The sequence below is a fragment of the Syngnathoides biaculeatus genome, chromosome 4 (assembly GCF_019802595.1).
Source record: "Syngnathoides biaculeatus isolate LvHL_M chromosome 4, ASM1980259v1, whole genome shotgun sequence".
NCBI classification, from domain to species: domain Eukaryota; kingdom Metazoa; phylum Chordata; class Actinopteri; order Syngnathiformes; family Syngnathidae; genus Syngnathoides; species Syngnathoides biaculeatus.
In genome coordinates this window covers 8,194,418-8,215,520 of record NC_084643.1, presented here as the reverse complement: position 1 = coordinate 8,215,520, position 21,103 = coordinate 8,194,418, and the positions used below count along the sequence as shown (strand labels likewise).

Here is a 21,103-nt window from a genome sequence, read left to right as displayed (position 1 = left end):
ACATTATTTAGTTCTGGTTGCTTACTCTACTTATGGCTGAAGGGACAAAAAGAGCCATTACATTTAAAAATGTACGGTTTAAAAAAAAACATTTATAAAAGGCATTTGAAAGTGCTAGAGATTGAACATGAAGAGTGAACAAAATCCATCCATCCATCCATCTTCTTTGCCGCCTATCCTCACAAGGGTGGCGGGGAATGCTGGGGCCTATCTCAGCTGTCAACGGGCAGGAGGCGGGGTACACCCTGAACTCGTTGCCACCTCGAGGCAATTTAGAGTCTCCAATGAATGTTGCATGTTTTTGGGATGTGGGAGGAAACCGGAGTGCCCAGAGAAAACCCACCAAGGCACAGGGAGAAGATGTAAACTCCACGCAGGCGGGGCCAGAATCGAACCCGGGTCCTCAGAACTGTGAGACCAGCTTATCCACTGTGCTACTAAAATCATTCTCTTTAAAAATAAATAAACAGTTCCTGGGGCTCACCCTCCCTCTGTCTATTCTTCCTCCCTTCCATCATCTCCAGTTTCAGCCAACCTTTTGATCCGAACCTCGGAACGCCCCGCCCGGTGTACGAGCCTTCGCGGGAGGCTTCGGTAACATGAACCCGCTTCCCTCACAGAGTCGCTTGCGCTCGCGCATGTGTGTTTTTGTAAACTGCAATAATGCCAGTCAACGTGACGGTCGCATTGATGGGGGGAAACGGCGTAAGAGAGCGGTCAAAGCAGCGGACCTTTCAAAGCGCGACGTGGCCGGTGAAGCGAACGCTAATCGCGGCCTCTCTGGGGCTAATTGCGGCACGCTCAATTAAGGACCGTGCGGAAAACAGTAGCTCAGTGATTCCCAACGACTGTGCCGTCGCACATTAGTGTACCGCGACGGGGAATATCAATTTATATTTGCTACAAACAAGCAAACAATACGTGCCGGCGAGATATAGTGACAGGCAGAACTGCGAAATGTTTTCCCACTAAACTAAGAATCCGCCTCTTGCCACTCATACAGAAGAATAATAGCGTGACTATTACATCAAAACCGCAATTGAGACTTGCTAAAATTGTTGACAATGACTTAAAAAAAACCTCACAACATAATTCGTTCAAACTCATCGGACATTACCCTTAAAAATTAACGACAGATTAAAAAAAACAAAACACTCAACCTAACTTCCACTAACAACCCAGGCTAAATGGAAAGCACATCATAGTTGAGATGGATGCATCACTTAATACTTAAAAATCTACATCCATCCATCCATTTTCCGAGCCACTTATCCTCACAAGGGTCGCAGGCAGTGCTGGAGCCTATCCCAGCTGTCAACAGGCAGAAGGTGGGGCACACCCTGAACTGGTTGCCAGCGAATCGCAGGGCACATGGAGACAAACAGCCGCACTCACAATCACGCCGATGGGCAATTAAGAGTGTCCAATTAATGTTGCATGTTTTTGGGATGTGGGAGGAAACAAGGAGTGCCCGGAGAAAACCCACAAAGACACAGGGAGAACATGCAAACTCCACAGAGGCGGGTCCGGGATTGAACCCAGGACCTCAGAACTGTGAGGCCAACGCTTTTCCAGCTGCACCACTGTGCCGCCTAAAAGTCTACATGTGACATAAAATACACAGTACTTCCTTGACACCAATTACTACCTGCTAGACAGGACCTTGGCGTCCTCTTGTGCCACTATAGAGAGATCCCAATCATTTGCGAATGGATGAGTTTTTCCTACGAGATTCCACAGAAACAAACGCCAAGAGGCGATTTAATAAAATACGGTGGGGTTTACGGTATTTTTGCGTACAGCACATGACGTGGACTTGTGTGTGAAAAAGCGGCATTCTGGTCATGTCTATTCGATGACCGACCAACTCGGTGACTCACCAAATGAGTCCAAATTGTTCCTTTTTCCTTCCAAGGAAAAAGGAACCCATTTGTCCTGATTTGAGTCACTGGCACCACATCTGAGGCAAATATCCAGCAACGCTAACTGAACCCAAGATGCGATGCATCCAATCAACAATATGTGAAGTGGAACATAGCAAAGAAGGATTGCTGGATCACGAAATGCTGCCATTGCAATAAGGGTTTGTAGACTTTTAGGATCCAATTTTTTCCGTCACCTCAATTGTTAATACCGTAATTTCCGGCATACAAGCCGTAACTTTTTTTATGCGGTAATGCGGCTAATTTCTGCATTTTTTCTAACGGCCGCAGTGCAAAAGGTAAGAGTGAGACTGGTGGAATATATGTGCCGATGAAGTAACTTTTACCGGTTCAGCCCTGTTAGCGCTGCAGTACCGTGTTACTGCCGTGTCTCAGTGATTTTTACCAGTATGTTTTTTAACCAGCTCGGTTAGCGTTAAACTCTCTGTGTACCGTCTTTGTAAATATCTCGTATTTCAATATGGGTTTCAATGTGTATGTACCAAATGGTATTTCTTTTACAAATGTACTCGGTGAGGCTTGTAACTAGGTGCGTTCTGCAGGCCGGGAATTACAATAACTGTAATATTGACTGCATTGTAGTCACCAAAATAAATCCACAATCTGCATACTACCGTTTTTTGCTTAATCGTATGAATAATTTTAACAATAAGTGCCTTTTTTTTTTGGCTTGGCCACGTGCCAGCTGGCAAACACTGTTATTGTTTCATGATTTCATGTGTTTTCACTTACTTCGATATTGCCCATCCATCCATTTTCTTTGCCGCTTATCCTCATAAGGGTCGCGTGCGTGTTGGAGCCTATGCCAGCTGTCGACGGGCAGTAGGCGGGGTCACCCTGAACTGGTTGCCAGCCAATCGCAGGGCGCATAGAGATAAACAACAGTTGCACTCACAATGACACCTTGGCGCAATTTAGAGTGTCCAATTAATGTTGTTTTGGGATGTGGGAGGACACCAGAGTCCCCGGAGAAAACCCACGCAGGCACGGGGAGGACATGCAAACTAAACACAGGGAGGGCTAGGATTGAACCCGGGACCTCAGTACTGTGAGGGCGACGCTTTTCAGCTGTGCTGCCCCCAAACACTATCATCACCAATTACAAAAAAAAAGAAAACTTTTTTGTTAAAGGGTTGGGATGAATGAATTTGACTTCTGTTCATCTCAGCGGGAAGCAATGCTTCGGTTTGCAAACGTTTGCGTGGGGAGCAAATCAAGTGTGCACAACCTTTCCCAAATATATTATGGGAATAACCAGCAAGCAGGCTACTCCATCCATGCATTTTTTTTTTTTTTTTTTTAAATTCATGCATCCATCAGAAGGGACGTCGGTCTGGCGCCGAGCGTTCGCCCCCTCTCTCCACCTACAAGCCCCCCACCCCCGCCCCCGTCATCCACCGGGGCCCGGCTGGGCTCCTGAGGCTACCGACAGGTTGGATATTGTAGCCGGCCATTGTTAAAGTGTCGCGGCCACAATGGAGACTCTATGTTCCATTGGTCATGCCTGTGGGGGCGCCTCCTCTATAGGAGGGGATGAGAGTAGGGCGTGAGGGCGGGGGCACAGGGAGGAGGGAGGGGGGCGGGGTTCCATCATTCCAGGCCCGGGGAGAGGAGTCCGCATGCTGCCGCTCCTCATGCTCGTCTCCCGGGAGACGGAGACGCGACGGGCACGCGGCTAGAGAGAGGGGTGGGGGGGGGGGGGGGGTTGGGGGGGCACGAGAGGGACCTGAAGCCCGCTCGAATCCGCATTACATAGTCACATTCAGCCCGCAAGACTCAAACTAAAACATTCATCCTCCTCAAACAAAATCCATTCAAACGAGATCATCAAGTACAATTAAGCAGCAGGCACTTTGACCATAACAAATTATTCCAAATAACAAATCTCTTCAAATAACTGGCACCATAATAAATCCATAATTAGATGGTGTTCTAATTAACAGTTTAACATTCTTAAATGTTCTCCAAATGCACAGTTAAGTTGAAATGTTATCCAAGTTCACTGATCGATCGTCTCATAAAAATGCAATCCAGCTAAATTAAAATTCATCATTTCAAAAGTGGAAATCCTCACAAGAGATTGCGAAAAGTGCATTTATTTTAGTAATATAATATTCAATGTACAACAAAAATGTGAAATTATTGAACGGCCAAATAATCAAGGACAGCATAACTAAAATACAGTAAAACTACTCAGCGTTTGAAGATGTGCGATAGTGATGAAATGAGGAGGGAAAAGGAAAATTTCTTCCATTCCATGCCAGCCGATCATAAGCCATTATGTTACGCTTCAAAACACATTGAAACAGGGAAAAAAAAAAAAAAGGAAAGTGAAATAATCTGATCAAGGCACTGCAAATGCTACGTTTAAAGGTGGCACACATTTTGCCACCTTTAATTTTGCCACCTGAAATAATTTATCTGGGTGTTGAGTTTTGATATCACGACAACCTGGCATTTGAATTTTTAAATTTGCTGTTTTAAGCAAAACTAAACTGCTATAAAAGTGATTTTTAATCAGTAAATTAAGATTTAACATAAAATGATTGAAAGGCAGGCAGCACGATGGAGCATTTGGAAAGAGTTGGCTTCACAGTTGGGAGGACCCAGGTTCAACCCCAGTCCTCCCCGTGCCTGCGTGGGGTTTCTCCGGTTTGCTCCCACATTCCCAAAATATGTGACATTAATTGGACACTCTAAATTGCCCATAGGTGTGATTGCGAGTGCGACTGTTTGCCTCTATGTGCCCTGCGATTGGCTGGCAACCAGTTCAGCGCGTACCCCGCCTCCTGGCCGTTGACAGCTGGGATAGACTCCAGCACTCCGCAAAACCCTTGTAAGGATAAGCGGCTAAGAAAATGGATGGCTGGACGGTTGAAAGGCAACCAATGTCTACATTTTAGGATTTACCTTCAATAGTCGGCGTAAAATGAAGCAATGTGAGTTCACAGAGCTCCTGAGAAAGACTTGGTGCTGTTTCTGTGGTGGATTCCAGTCCGACCGACAGAAACACCTGCAACGCTTTACGCTTTAAATGGACTCTTACACTGCTATAAATAAATATATGCTATAAATGTAATCCAAGAAAGTCTGTAGTTCCTTCAATCTGAAGGTTTTCCTCTACTCTACTCCCCCCCAAAAATGGGGGTTTGAGTTTAGAACAGGGGATTTTGTCAACTGTGGGCCTGTGAAGCCTTTTTGTTATCAAGCGCTATCAAGGAACGTCTTCGAAGAAACAGCAACATTCAAAATGCTGTATGATGTCACACCACGTCATAAAGACCCATTGAAATCATAAATTCATTTACTATTTGATGAAAAATGACCTTTACCAATGCTGTCATTTTGAGGCAGATCAACTTGAGCAGTCAATGTTCACTTATGGCTTCCTCTCAGTGCAATAAATGTGTCATGAGATTCTTTTGGAAAAGAGTGTGCATAAATATATATACATAAATTACAAAACATGTATAATTTAAATAATAATCTGCAGTGTGTTTTAAGCAGTTACACTCCGAAAAGAGAGTTGTTGGACTTTACCTTGGAATTTCGTATGCTTGCTTTTGCTGCCCTCTGGTGGTCACTGCGGTGCTTCACATCTCCAGAACATTTGAAGGTACAAAAACAACGCGAACAATCCCACTGTAGAAAATCTGTTTATTAGACAAATTATACACAGAAAGCTTTGCCACCTGTAACAGAGGCCCCAGTTTGTTCAATTTTTCAATAATATGCAACACATACAACAAAATAGGCCTATCTTAAATACTGTACATCATATTTTCTTTATTTTTTGTTGTTGTAGTTATTATTTTGGAAAATTATCAAGTAAAATCTGTAGTTCTATGTGAAATAAAAAAAGTTACGATAGCGGCAGGAGCAATTTGTGCATGCTTTGTTTTAATGACATTTTTTTTTGTCACTTAGCCCCCCCCCCTTCCAAAAAAAAAAAAAAAAAAATCTAATGAACTGAGGATGGCGTAAACAAAATGTATGCATTTATGTTGCTCAGGTAAGGCAGGATTTCCCAAACTTAGCGTCGGGACCCAAATTGGGTCGTGGATCAATTTTTTTTTTTTTTTTTGCCAGGTAGGTAAAACGCTTTAAACTGTTGAATATTAATCAGTCCTATCGTAAATTCATTCTGGTGTTATGGCAATAAATTTAAATCAGTTGCCACAGAGGAATTTTTGGGTCTTGAGTTGGAAAAAGTTTGGGAAACGCTGTAGCAAAAAAAAAAAAAAAAAAATCAACTCAACACGACAGCTCATCATGATAATTTCCTTTTTGTTTAACAAAAATAGCATTGACATGTAAAATATATGTTTTTTCCCCATTAATAAGGTCTTTCATTTATCCTAAATAAAACTTTATAAATGTCTGCGTCCTATTTTGCCAATCAGTAGCCATAGTGCAGCCTAAGAAGATTAAAAAAAAAAAGAACACTTAAGAACGCTTGCTTCTAATTAATGTGGCCTGGCCTGGCCTGGCCTGGCCTGGCCCGAGTTCTCTACTCACAAAGGTTTTTAGTTCTTAAAGATTAACTGAAAACTTGCTCTAAACAACTATAACTATCAATTATTAGATGACAGTGAAAACTGTTTGGCTTCCATTTGAAGTAACTTGCCTCGAAAAAATGCTCTTAATGGACCGCAATCCCCCCCCCCCCCCACCCCCTCTTTCGCCATTGAAAATGCACCTTAATGGTCTTGTTGGAATTAATTGGCACTTTAAAAACAAGTCGTAGAAACAGCACACTGAACATGACACCAAAAGAAGATCGGCGAAACTCATCTAACTTATCCGCTCTTCTGCGTTTGGGGCTCGCCCGGCAGTTTGTGGGGCGGGGGTACAGCGACTTAGTTGGCAAGTAAGGCCCCCGGCTCTGAAAACGCCGTCGCGGCTGCTGGCGTCTCCTCGACGGAAAAAAAAACCCGCCTCGCCGATTGATACTCAGAAGAACTGAATCACGGACTTAGAACGTGACACTTTGAGACGGCGTTGAAACGAAAGGCAAAAAAAAAAAAAGTGTCAAACTGAGATTTAAATGACGCATGAAGCAAAAAACAGAGTCTACAGCACTCATTTCAGCAGTTCAAACAGTTAGACAGCTCGGAAAAAATGTTTTTTTTTTTTTTTGTATTTCCTGACCAACAACACATTCCACGTGTTAATTTTTTTTTCTGAAAACAAATCTCATAAAAAGACATAATAAGCATTGAAATCCTTCCTTGTGTGTGTGAGACTGTGTGTGTGTGTATACATATATATATATATATATATATATACACACACACACACACACACACACACACACATATATATATATAATATATATATATATATATATATATATATATAGTTTTCTTGCCTATTACCCTTCCGAAGAGTCCGATTAAAATGTCTCAGCATGACTTGAAAAGCAGATAGTACAGTACCTTGTGAGGGGAAAAAAAGAAACAAAAATAAAGAAAAAACTAAAGGTCAGCTTCACATACAATCAATCACTTCCAGGTCTGCGGGCACTGGTGCAGTGCAGCGGGGTTCACGAAGCGTCCTCAGTGTGCATCAATAGAATGGACGTGTCCGTTTTCGGTGCCGGGACATCAAAATCACGGATGTAGCGTCATTAGGGTGCACTAATTGGGGTTCAGAAGTTCACCGGCGGGGTCGCCGTTTTTATGCCAGGTCCGCGGTCCCGCGTATCCACCGTTTTGACGTCATCTGAAGAGATGAGCGGGCGTTTTGAAAGCCGAGCGGGAAGTACTTGAGCGCGGAGCCCGACTTTTGGACAAAACTGGCGTCAAAATACTCTTGTTGTACTCCGATGGATAGAGACAGAATGCGTAGCCTTAGTTTTCGGGCTAGACCACCGGCCGGGCCTAGCCGGAGTGCAGGAGAGCAACAGAAGGGTTCTTGTGGGGCATTTTCAGAAAAGCAGTCCTCATGTTAGGGAAGAAAAACAAGATCACACGCACCCTTAAAAGACCCCCCCCCAACTCCCACCCCACCCAGAAACTATCACAAGAACAACACCGATAAAGCGAAAATATAATCCCTCGCCGGACCCTGTCCCCCAGGCACCTACACCGAATGTCCGAGCAGAACCCCACCTCCTCCCGCACCCTCATACAAAATGCAATCACCCAAGCAGAAACTGAAAACATAAAAGTTCCTATGTACATAGATCTCTACGCGCCGACTCTATAGCTTAGCATCGTTTGCTTTATTACTCCATCGGATCTTACCGCACGCCCCTTGCCTCTTCCCGCCAAACCGTCTCGAAGCAAAGACTTAGATGGATGTACCCCTGTCTGGATCGTTTCCATATCCAAAGTTAGGTCCCGGGCCGGTGGGCTGGTAGGGGATGGAGGACATTGTTTTGATGGGGCTGCGGAAGAAGCCGCCATTGGGGGCCCTCTGCCTAAAAGGACCCACTCCACCAGTCCGGTGGTCCTGGAGGACGCCGCCGGCGCCGCCGCTGCTGAAACCGGCGGAGAACCCAGCGGCGGCTTTGGCGGACAGGCTGCGGCTGAGGGTCTGGATCTGCTCGGGGATGAAGGTGGTGGTGGTGATGTGCGTGTTGCGGAAGTCGCTTATCTGCTCGAGGGCCTGGCGGGCCGCGGGCAGCGCGTCCATGTCGAGGGGAGTCAGATCGACGGAAGAGGTGGAGAATTGCTTGTGGGGGCTTTCGTCCTCTGTGCACAGGCTGTTAACCCGGCGGTGGAGGTGCTCCAGGTCGATCTCCTTATCGTCCTGCAGGCGGACAGGGGGCGAGGGGGAGGAGTAGGATGGAGAACAGAAGGCCGTGACGGTTGATGGTCCAAAAAGAGTAGAGGGACAGAAACAAAAAAAGGTGGGAACAATGTCAAAATGTAAAGAATTTGACAGATTCGAGGAAAATTTCCAACCAATAAGAAGCAAATGATGGCAAGAAGGATCGAGAGGTTGGATCGGGTGAAGTAAAGGAATAGTTGTGAGAGGGGGAGGGGGGGTGGGGGAAACAGGAGTTGGTTGTTGAAAAGGAAGAATCAGAAAAGAAAACAAGGGTGGGATGAGTTCCGGACACCATCCATTTGACAAGTTTCAATGGATAACAATCATAGCGACAGGGAAGAGAAAAAGAGGCGAGCGAATGGGCACGAGATGCCATCAACACGACCCCAATGTGATTTGGGAGCATCAGGATCCAGATATGGAATTGCGATTGTTTCGGCACAGGAGGGGAGGTGACGTGACGTGATGACGGTGGGGGTGTGAAGAAAAAGTGGAAGAAGGGGGAGGATGGAGGGAGGGATAGCCGTGGTCAGGATACTGAGAGCGAGAGAGAGGAACAGATACAAACACTTCGAGCAAATCTGGAAGGGTTGTGCAGAAGCTGGAATACGTGGCGAAAACACGCCGCCGTTGTGCTGCGTGCTTTGGGATTCCAGCGTGAACGCCGACTACGTCCACGTAGATCTTTACACTGATACAACGTTGCCATACCTCACGTGGCTCTGCCGCAGAATTCGCATTGAGACCCGACATCTCATTTTCATGTGAATTCCTTTCTTTGATGAGTTATTGATTGCTTCATACAGTGAAACCTCCAAAGTGAAAATCCCCAACACAAATGACCAATCGCGGATGACCGATTTTTGCCATAACGGCCAAGTTACAAAGAACGTTTTACTCGCCTGTCTGCCGTTGCCACAGAACTATAACGCTCTGCGGAGCAACGAAATGTCCGGCCGGCGAGGCGGCACAGTCTTTGTACGGCTTTGCGGGTCAGGGAGTGTGAAAAGAAGATGGTGGTGGATGAGAAGAGCGGCTTGCCTCGCAAGCTTCGGCTATTTTGATCGACGCGAGTCTTAAAATATTCATAGAAGCAGAACTGCGGGACTGGCGGCGAGAAACAAGGGCAGTGGCGTGGAGTGACGCTCCATCTTGGTCGCCAAAAAAGTCATCTCCACTAATCCCCCAGCAATCAACCAAAAATTAGATCAGTGACAGGGTCACTTTCAAAACATGCAAATATTTCCTCAAAGACGCAGTGAAAAAGAGAAATGCATTTTAGGAGCCTGGTTACAGATATCTTTTCATTGTGTCCGTCAAGTCTTCAAAGAGGAAGTACAGGGAGTCCTCGGTCTATGACTGAGATCCGTTCCTACAGTAGCGACTTCACCCGAATTTCGACTTAAACTGGATTCCACCGTTAAAGTCAGAATTTACATCAAAATACTTTGTACAAGAAAACAAATAAACAAGATTACGTACTTAGCATTACTGCTGAGAGGTGGATGGAGAAGAAGAAGAAGGGGAGGCTGTGCTTAGCTATTGCCAAGGAACCTGGTCCTCAATCGTCTCCATCTCGACAAGTATCAAAGAACCTTGTTTTGCGATCATTGTATCCGACATAGGAACGGAACCCTTCACATGCGCTAAAATACGGGCTATGTCTTTAATAATTGTCACCACGGTCGACCGACTGAAGCCTCGGTGGTGTTGGTCTCTCTCCTTTCTCCAATCTTTTTATGATCTCGAGCTTCGTTTTCCACGGTCAAGGATTTTCTTTTGGCTGCATAAGCATTGCTAAAAGACACGGCTTTCTTCTTTGGGGCGATATTGTCGAAAAAGGAGGGTGAAAAATGCAAAGATACTCCCGGCGCACAAACAAGGACAAGAATTAGCAAGACTAAATGGCGGACTGGGGGACGGGTGTTGTAAAGTCGAAACGTCTTAGATCAAGACCGTCTTAATCCGAGGACTCTCTGTAGTTTGACGTCATTTTAGTTTGATTTGAGCTGAGTAAACATCACCTGTCGAGTTAACTGATGTTTTATGATGCCGAAGAAAGTGAGAACCCGGAAATAAATTAATGACATTATTTCCCGTGGAGAAAAACTGCTTTAAAAACGAGGACAACTTGGGAAGTCAAACAGTGTTATGGAATTATGTTCAGTTTTAGAGGTTCCACTGTAGCACATTCCATTTCAGTCAAAGGCTGTATGTGACAACAATTTGCTAAAGTAGATGAAATAAAACTTACAAACGACTAAGACTATGTATCGACATTATCTACGTTCATATGGCAATAACTTAATCACAAGTCCTAGGGATGGTGACACTCAAGTGAGAGGCGTTTCATGCGCTTGCAGGACAGGCGGACGAAGTGGAGAGTGTTGCGGGATGGTGCAATGCGTGAGATGAGGATATCGTGAGGGCGGGGGTCGGGGGACCGGGGCTACGGAGGAATACTCTGAGTTAAGGGCTCACAGGGGGAGGTGTGGAAAGTGTGTGTGTGGGGGGGGGGGGTCACATTGTTTTAGGTGGTCGTTATGGGCACCGGGGAATACACGGGCAAGCAAAGAAAACGAAAAGTACGGGGGAAGAGTTTTAGGGAAAGAGTTTGTATGACCGGGGGTAAAGACAGATTTACTGACCGTGTCCTTTGGGTCAAGGGGGTTCTGGAAGGGGCTCGGGCCATACCATTTGACGCTCATGGATCAAGTGGCACGGTGGCCACCCGCCCCCCTGTTGCCATCTAAGGAGGGAGCAGTGGGAGGAAGGAGAGGACGGGAGGGAGCGAATGCTTTTCCTGCCACTACCATCCACACACTGAACAGTTAAAAGAAGGGAACGCCACAAGAGTGTAAAAAGGTGCTACGACAATAAAATGAATGGATGTAAAAGACGAGAGTCGGTCACAATCTGCTGTCCGTGAGAGGGGACTTGGGGAGGACGGAGAGGGACTGGAACCAGGACGAGTGCAGGGTTTGGCGGAACGTTCTGGAGGACCTGCCGGAATCGTACCGCGCCTACAGAACACGGCCAACATTTCTAATGCACCTCTCACGCCCATCAGAAAAAAAACAAAGGCATAACTTTGGTGAATGATCATGTGCAAAAGTATCGCTTTGAACTTGACAGGTACAGATGTAACCCGATTTTGACCCCTCCCCCCTGTAGGCAGACAGCCTCCTCTAAAGATGACAAGGCCTCGTCATACACGCAGTGAGGAAAATGCACGTTTTAACAATATGAAGCGCTCGTTTGCTTTCAACTGATTCCGTACTGCCATTCAGTCTTCAAGCATTATCAAGCGCGGTCGGTCTTACGTCAATCTTCTATTGTATGTATAACCTCGGGGTGGGGGGTGAGGTGGTGAACGTGGTCATTCGCATTTTGGGGGTGAGCTCGGAGGGGTTGCTCGGTTCGTAGGAGTGCTGCACGATCAGGGCGCAGGGAATGTCGCAGCACGCCGGGGGCTGGTAACGGGCGGAGACGGGGGCCGCGGCATTGGAAGCGTTAGAGGTCTGGTTCTGGGTCTGAGCGCCCAGGGCCGCGGGGCGTTCGCTGAGGTTGTGAGGGCAGGGATCGGCGGCTTGCCTGGCGGACGGGCCGTCCGGCTGCTTCTGGTTTGCGGCGGCACGCGCGGAGCGGGGAAAGTCGTAGAGGGGAAGGGTCGCGCGCAAATGTGTTTGTTTGCATATGCGAGTCGGCAGTTAAACGTGAAACAGAACAAAACAAACAAACAAAAAAAACGAGTCAGACAAACACGCAGCGGAGCGACGGGCAAAGACAAAGAGGGGTGATGAGTGACGGATGAGATCAGGCAGATGGCATGATGATAAGGTAGCAAAGAGAAGTCAATAGGAGAAAAAACAGACAGGTGGGGGTGAGCGAGAAGAGAGACACGGCGGTCAGTCAGCGCACGCAGCGAAGCAGCTCGACCTGTGTCGTGTCCTCAGAGAGACATTCACACAGTCGTTATATACCTGGAAAGGGGAGACGTTTAAATGGCATTTTCTATTGCTCTCTGTCTCTCTCCCCTCGCCCGCTACATCCCTCAACACAGAGTACTTATCTACAAAAACAAAACAAAACAACAACAAAAAAAAAAAGGGCAACATGAGAGCTTTGAGCCACATTGACACAGATCATTCCAAATCGTTAGGATGAGCAGAAAGGCAATTTCCCGGTCGAAATCCGTTCGCAGAAATCGGCCAAATGTACCAAAGGACTGCGTGAATGAGGATTACCCGTTCTGCTCATGCTAAAGCTACATGGATCGTATGAAATATCAGATATGGTCGTAACCACCGACGTCACCACTATGGAGGAGCTCTGACAATGACGTTTGACGTGGAAAACGTTTAACTTTCAAAATAGTTATGCATTTAGTAACTCCAGTGGCAGAGCTCCTTCATAATAACAATCTGTCAAACATTTAAAAGGCCCAAAAATATAAAACAATTACTGCCTGGTTATGAATGAAATGGGTCTTGTATGTACAAACATGCCATTTTGTTCCAAAGTAATTAGGGGATATGTTGGGCTCTATGAATATAATACTCATCTAATGAAAACCCTGTTTAGGTGTGGAGTGTAGCAAAACTGTAAGTAAACAAATCTGTGTAAATTATGTGTGACTAAAGTGACCAAGACGACAGTTTGGCCAGAAATGAGTTTGTCCCGAAAAAAAGGACAAGCAAAAAAAAAAAAAATTGATTTTTAAAAATGTGTCCAACTGATTGCTGATTCATCTCAACGTTAAGCATTTCAGCCAACCAGTCTGAATAAATTTTCAGTCTAAAGAAGTTGAGTTACATTTAAACGACTCATTTTGGGAATTAACATCACACTGCCATCGAAACAGGAGTTCAGAACAATCAAGATTCTATAGAAATACAAACACTAGGTTAATTGAACGCTAATTTTCCCGAGTCCTGAGATTTTAGATTTCTAGTATAGATTTGAGTTCTAGGTGTAGAATTACCCTGCTAAAAATTTTCAAGAGAAATTCGATAGAAAACTATAAAATTCTGTAGAATTTGTACAGAACGAACTTGTTCCATAGAACTTTTGCCGTGATTTTCTATAGAATTTATATAGAACAAAAATGTTTCTATACAAATTCTATAGGACTTGAGTCCTAAAGTTCTATAGAAATTCTTTAGAAATGTTCTCTTGAAAATTTTTAGCAGGGTATACAGTCCATATTTTTCTGTTAGCTGTGCACTGAATAAAACACCAACAATATGATAAAAAAGGTTGAATAAATATCTCCCTGGCAGTGAACTAGAGCCAGGAGAACCTATGCTTGAGCTTGGTCGCATTGGTTCCAGTAGCTACGAAAACGGGCCAGTGAGAGACTAACCGGGACATAATCTGCAGTCATTTGTGTCTGTACATTAAATTCATATTTTATTTGAGGGCGTATTGTGTTACGTGCGTGAGCGTACAAACCCGACAGTTAAACGTTAAGGCCAAGATGCAGGCCCGTCGATGAGGATGTTGGCCATTCCACACGTTAGCGCAGACAGAGTTAAAAACACGACATTGCAGCAGACAGTATGCATGTCAAGGTATGTACAAGCATGTTTTTGAGAGAATGTAGAAGAAACACACAGACACAACCACAGATTAGAAGATTTTTTTGAGAGGATGTACGCGCCGTGTACTGGGATGTGCTTCGTTTGGGCGTAGCCTGCAGGCCTTGGTTGTGCAAAGTCGTAGGCTCATGTCAGCACGTGTTACTGAGTGTACAACAAACCTGGATGGAACACGTAACGACAAAAACTCTGCAGGATATTCATGAATGTTTATGACATACTTGGCACAGGTCGGAGCATTCATTTGACCAACACAAGCCGGAATGACTGAAGTGGTGAGGCAGCCATGGTGTGTTTGTGTGTAATTGTATGCGCAAGTATCTGAAGTGACTGGCAATTCCAGAGCACAGATTCAAAACACTGAACTCAGTATTACTTTGATGGTACTTTGCAATTAGATATTATCTCTCTTTAGATTAGTCTACGTAGCTGTTTGTCAACTTCTTCGCAAAACTAAATGCCAGCCTAGTACAGTGGCCCTTTGGAACTGGAATGATTCGGTAGTGAAGCTATCCATGTTTCACCTCAAATTTGGAGAGAACATGTTCCAAAAATAAGAGTCCAAAAAGGTCCTCGCTTCACGCTAGTTCATAGAATTTTCTTCACAAGAGTCAGTATGGAACTGGAAAAAAAAGAACCTGAATTCAAAAGATAGGGAGTTAGCCTAACGCAAACGAAGATTTGGGTAGCTTAATTAGCTTCGCTGACTAGCTTAGCTTGCTTGCACCATGAATAGTGATTAAACCTCTTATTAGTAGCATAACATTACAACGTTGTTTAACAAGCTAACAGTATACCATATTTATTATTTTAGTGTGAAAAAATAGCAAAAACTCAAAAGAATCGCAAAGCGTTGGACTTCCTCTGTGTTTCCAGCGGTAAAGCTTAGCCAATGGTGAATTCCACTAGCAAGCGACTTAGGAGTACTTGAGATTCCCCAAATTCCACATTCTAGAGAAAACTGACCTCCTTGTAATTTACAATTTTAAGTACCATAATTCCCGACCTACAAGGCGCAACTATTTCCATAGCCGCTGGGCTAGTTAGCGTTAGCTCTGCCGCATTAGCACCGCTGGATTAGCATTAACAGCGCCACGTTACAACCGCCGCATTAGTGTTAGCACGGCCGCGCTAGCATTAAACTCTTTCTGTGTACCGAGGCTTATCACCGGGTGCGCTCTGTAGGCCGGGAATTACGGTAGATTTAACAAACACTTTCAAATGCCACTCATCACATTTAAGACAACTGCTTCTCTTTGTTGTAAGCTCATTACAGTGGCATTCTCATGCCAAAAATGCACTCTCTGCACCAATATACTTTATTAATCTAGTTTTTCCCAGACCATGCGTAAAGAACACCAGACATTTCTGTTTTGTGTGACGCGTGTAAAAAAAAAAAAACGCATGGGGACGCTTACCGAGATTGCAGGGGGCCAATGAGTTCTTCCCTTAACCCTTTCAGAGGTTGCGGGACATTAAACAAACGAGAACGGCCACATTTTATGCGAGCGTTCCTGAGGAGATAAAACGCAACGTGTGATTCATCTATCAAGCTGCCTTTCAATTGAATTTGAAGTAATCGTGTTTGGAGGCCGGGTGGCGTGCATGAAGACTCGACAATGTCTGAATTATTAATGGCAATCAAAAATGCTGAACTGATCTGTTCATTTTTTACGTTGCAGTTGAATGTAATCAATCTCGAGGTTTTCCCAAAAAGCAATCAGTGGGTAGGTAGGTCAGCGTGGTAAAGGATAAATGTCAAGGGTTAACTATCAAAAACTGGCATGGCCGACTACGTAAGCAGTATAAATGAGGACTCTAAAGCGGTTGTTGAAATACTTCAGTGTCAGCTTTCTCCGGCAGACCATCGCGTAGTTGTCGATTCCCCAAACTAGCTCAACAATAATGACTTTACGCTGTCTGTTACCACACTGAAATGAAAAACCTCGACCAGGATCCCAATCAAAGGCCGTCACCGCCGCCATTCTCCGCTGTCCATCCCCGTTCCTGTTGCGACTCGCTCCTGTGCTCCGTCGGGGGCTGATTCTTCATTGAAACTAAAGATTAAGGGGCGTGTGTGGGTTTTGTGCGTTCTGGGGCGGGCGAACATCACAGTCCCTAACATAATTTGAGTTCAGATGAGGGTCGGTGTGTCTTTGTGGATGCTCAGTGGCCGACATGACTACTGGTCTGAATGACAGATTAAAGCCGGTAACTTAGCAGGGTGCCTCAAGGGAACGCTTTGCAGGTGGTTACTGGGGTGTGCCGTGGACAAAACTGATCACAAACACGGCAACGCGCATCGACTGAGGCATTATTTAGAATCCAGGAAATCAATTCTTGCTTCCAAAAAAGGGCTTATGTTGTAATTGCTTGCGAGACCGCACAAAAAGTATTCAACTTATGTCCAATAAACATTGTAGAGGAGGTGGAGCAGAACTCTCATTCACAAAATGTTGCCATTCAGGAGCAAGATGGGCTCAATACTATGCCACAATAGTTGTAATTGCTTTGCAATAACGGTTCTTCTTAACTAATGAAGTATTCACGACTGACTTTGCACTGACAAACGAAGAAAATATAGCAACGCAGCGAAGGTGCGACTCCTTCATCCATGACTTTGTAGTTATCTTCTATTTTACCAACATTACGAGACATAGCGGCATTTACCTGACTTTCTTAGGGCCTTCTAGTGTTCTGTTTTGGTTCGCTGCATTTTAAAACATCGTAACCAAAGTTATCTGTTAAAAAATCATTTGCATAATGTGACAACGTAATTGGATGGCGTGACTAAAAACTTTCAATAGCTTCAAGCGGACTTGGTCCACTTGTTTCTGGAGATCGGATCCAGATCACGTTCATACGTAGTGACGGTCACACGTCAGCGGAACAAACAAACAAAAGAAGCAGATGTGAATAGTGTGAACACAGCTTCTCAAAATAAAACATTAGAAAGTTCTGCTCTCTATCCTTGTATTGCAAATCATGATACATTTAATAGAGAGTCCCGCTGCGGTAAAAATACGCCTCGGTTTTTGAATTCAGTGCCTGTTCTCTTCTTCCAAATGGAACATAACGTACGTGTCGCAGTCACACTGGATGTCTAAGTAATGAGCAGGGGGCACGTGGGGTAATTATTTAATTTGTTGAATTTGATTTACCGACGCAATAAGACAGTGGATAATGAAATTATGGCACTCGTAATATAGGGGGAGCTAAACTGCCGTCAGCCGGCTGCCGAACGCGTTGCCTTGCTCTCGCTGAAGCTTTTTGAATGTGCTCGTCGCCAAAGGAAATGACATTGAGGGAGGACTCTGCATGTGTCCTTCAGGCCCTGCTTTTGCATTCGGAGGTGTTTGTGTTTTCTACAGAGGAATCTGCATAGACAGCGAGTAGAACTTGAGAATCAAATCTGCCGAGGCACGAGAAAAAGCACAAATAATCATCAATTCTACAACCTGGTGCATTATTTTCGTAAAATTGTCATCCCTAGTTCAACAAAAGACTGTATAAGCAAATATTTAATTACTGCCAAAGGTCCTCAATCAGTGGTTCCCAAACTTGTTTCTGGTGTTTCAACCCTTTTTGGAGATGAATTTGTCAAGGCCCTCCCTCCACAGCTTGAAACTTTCCATTGGGGTTGAATCACTGAAGATTTAAAAGCTGGAACGTCCCCCGCTTGGAAACATTATTCCTTGGGAATCAACAAAAAGATGAACAACACAACTTGGCGTAACTTAACAATGCAAAGATTTCATGATAGTTGATGGTTGCCCCAACCCCGCTCGCCCCCGTGATAACACTGTCGTCCCAGAGCAAATACAGTATACAAATGCTAGTGAGCAACTCATCTATAACGGTGGTTGGTCCGCGGATCAATCGGTACCGCGCCGCCGAAGGAATTACTTCTGTTGTATTCACTATCTGAGTCTGAAAAATCTTTTACTGAGAAAAATGACCGGATTCTCTGGGTTACATCAGTCACTCGAGAGCCAAATTTATCCCCACAAGCTAGAAAAAAAAAAGTCTTTGGAAAATGTCTTTTCGATTGGGGAAAAAGGCCCAGTGAAGAGATCGAAGAAGAGCCTACAACTAAGTCGCGCCTTTTTGAGGAGCAGATGCTTCTCTTATACACGGAAAACAAGATGGTTACCCGGAGGGAAATCGCTCACAAGAGTGTTTAAATTACGAGAGCCGCTGCAAAGACTTCTCTCATTTCCGACATATCTGTGAACCGGGGTTTTCTGGAGTGACAGCAACCAAAACGAAACATCGTAATAGACTGGATATAAACAACACACTTCGGGTGTCATTGTCTCCCATTGCCCCCAGATAGGACCACCTCGTTGCAGAGAAACAAGCTCAGGTGCTCCCATTGATTTAGCGTTATGGTGAGTTGAAATTTTCATGCACTTTAAATTCATTTTCGTGGCGTATCTGTATCTTATTTTGAAGGCTTGTTGAAATGTTCCTCTAAGCACCAGTTAGGAGAGCGCGAGGGCTGTGGTCGCCAACAGAGGGAAATGGTTCGAACTGACAAATTTATTTCAGCTGTTGAAAAAGAACATTCGTGGAGTGTTTAATAATAATAAAAAAAAAAAGTTGAACTGAATGGTATAATTAGATAAAAGAGAAAAATTTACAATGGCTGGTTCTTATTCTTTATTTTTCATGTGTATTTTCTACGTTTATTTGATTTCTTTCATTATTATATTCTTATTTTATTATTCATTATCATGTGTATCAATATTCAACAGTACCTTTTAACTGCAATTTATCTTCACAAACTGTCGGCATTTTCCCAACCTGATAGCAACATGCTATCGGTTTTAATTGTGCTATTTCAAGTGAGTCTCTAAAATTTTCGTGACGTTTTTAATTGCCTCCCAGATAACCGTCGAGATTATTTCTCCCATAATTGCATTCAGTTTGGTTCATCTGTGGGACGTTCTGGATGATCACATTTGCTGCACTTTTGCAGTCGTGATTTAAGTCATCCACTCGAAACATTAGCCCTCCTTGTACTCGGAGCGCCGAAAGATGGGATTAGTTAGATAAAGCCGTGAGATTGGATGCGACAAATGCTAATTGTTAGTAAAAGTGACCCACGGTTGTGTGATTTTAATCTCTAAATAGAAATGCGAGCAAAGCTGCTGCCATTAGGCCTTTTTGTTTACACGCTCCTGTCTCTGATGGAGCAAAGAAAGCATCCGCATTACAAGATCTGCAGGGTTTCTATCATGAAAATGCTCCCCGAAAACACTTTGATTGCCTCAATTGATATGCCTGCCGGGGTGATCAAGCACAAAGGGGCTGATTGGAAATTTCACAGAGTGCTGCTGCTAATTTACACGCTGCCATTGTTTTTGAGGCACGCGCCACTGGTGTAAATATCCGCGTTTATTGTTGTGAGTCACCGTTTTGGACTCTTCTGTGGTCAGGGAAAAAATTGCCGCTTTGCTGAAAGAGAGCCCGGGGCTGTTTGTTGTAGCTTTTAACAATATCAGCATCCGCCGTTCTCCGCAGAATTAAACTAAGTGGTCGATTACTACTGCTGACAGTTGCCACATTTTGAATTACGGAACACTACTCAATTAAGTATGAACAAAGCTTTTATAAAACAACCGAGGTTAACGCGGTTGCGCACCAAAAAGCCACCACCTGGATCAAGTCAGAGAGGCTTCTATTGGGAAATCACTGCAGCAAAGGCTTTCCAAAAGCCTGATCTGACACAGTGTGATTAATAGTAATCAGCCTTTTGTTTTTTTAAAACGCCATATTGATGGCTGTACTGTGTCCGTGAAAAAGATGATCACACAACTTCTGTTGAGCTAACAAGGTCCAAAGCATGATTAAAATATGCAAGGATGGCATCGTCGAATAAGAATTGTTGTTTGGAGGGTTAATGGAATGATCCCTATTGATGGTCGCCGGGACATTGCAATATGTGCGACTCCGAGGTTTGGGGCTATTTTACGTTTTTTTTTTTTTTGCAAATAGTTTGAATTAGAATACCTAAAGGAAGCAAAGTAACAGTGGAAACTCCAAAGACAAACAGGCTACAAGTTTAACCAAATATTTCTGGTAAAATATGCCTTACAGGGAAACAAATTAATTTGCACTGAGCAAATTAATTTCAGAAATACCCTTAAAACACCTTCAGGCTACCTCTCCATTGGCTGTGTGTATTCGGGTGTCTGCAAAGTAGGAATAGTTACTTCATTTTAGCTTTAATATATGGTTGTTATTTGCTGTATGACTTCTTCTTTTCCTTTCGGCTTGTCCCGTACGGGGTCGCCACAGCGTGTCATCTTTTTCCATCTAAGCCCATCTCGTGCATCTTCCTCTCTAACACCACAGTCCTTATGTCCCCACTCACCACACCTATCAACCTTTTCTTTGGTCTTCCTCTTGCTCGTTTTCTCTTCATCCTCAGCACCCTTCACACTCTCGCCTCTGGACATGTCCAAACCATCGAAGTCTGCACTCTCTCACCTTGTCTCCAAAACATCCAACTTTGGCTGTCCCTCTAACGAGCTCATTTCTAATCCTATCCAACTTGCTCACTCCGAGAAAGAACCTCAACATCTTCATTTCTGCCACCTCCAGTTCTGCTTCCTGTTGTTTCTTCAGTGCCACCGTCTCTAATCCGTACATCATGGCCGGCCTCACCACTGTTTTATAGACTTTGCCCTTCATCCTAGCGGATACCTTTCTGTCACATAGAACACCAGACACCTTCCGCCAACTGTTCCACCCCGCTTGGACCCGTTTCTTCACTTC

At 44.4% G+C, this 21,103-nt stretch overlaps 1 protein-coding gene across 8 annotated transcripts in view; it reads right to left on the bottom strand.

Moving 5' to 3' along the window:
* Nucleotides 1-7,315: 7,315 nt before the first annotated feature.
* The window catches only part of grid2 (glutamate receptor, ionotropic, delta 2), a 491,233-nt gene continuing 477,445 nt past the window's right edge, over nucleotides 7,316-21,103 (bottom strand). For 4 of the 8 annotated variants that reach the window (XM_061816588.1, XM_061816590.1, XM_061816589.1 and 1 more), the window contains one exon: nucleotides 7,316-8,699. In XM_061816588.1, the coding sequence (XP_061672572.1) occupies nucleotides 8,238-8,699 (462 nt within the window). In that variant the 3' untranslated portion in view covers nucleotides 7,316-8,237. Of the gene's footprint in view, nucleotides 12,793-21,103 lie in introns of all 8 variants that reach the window. The other 4 variants (XR_009794537.1, XR_009794538.1, XR_009794536.1 and 1 more) reach the window with 4 other exon arrangements.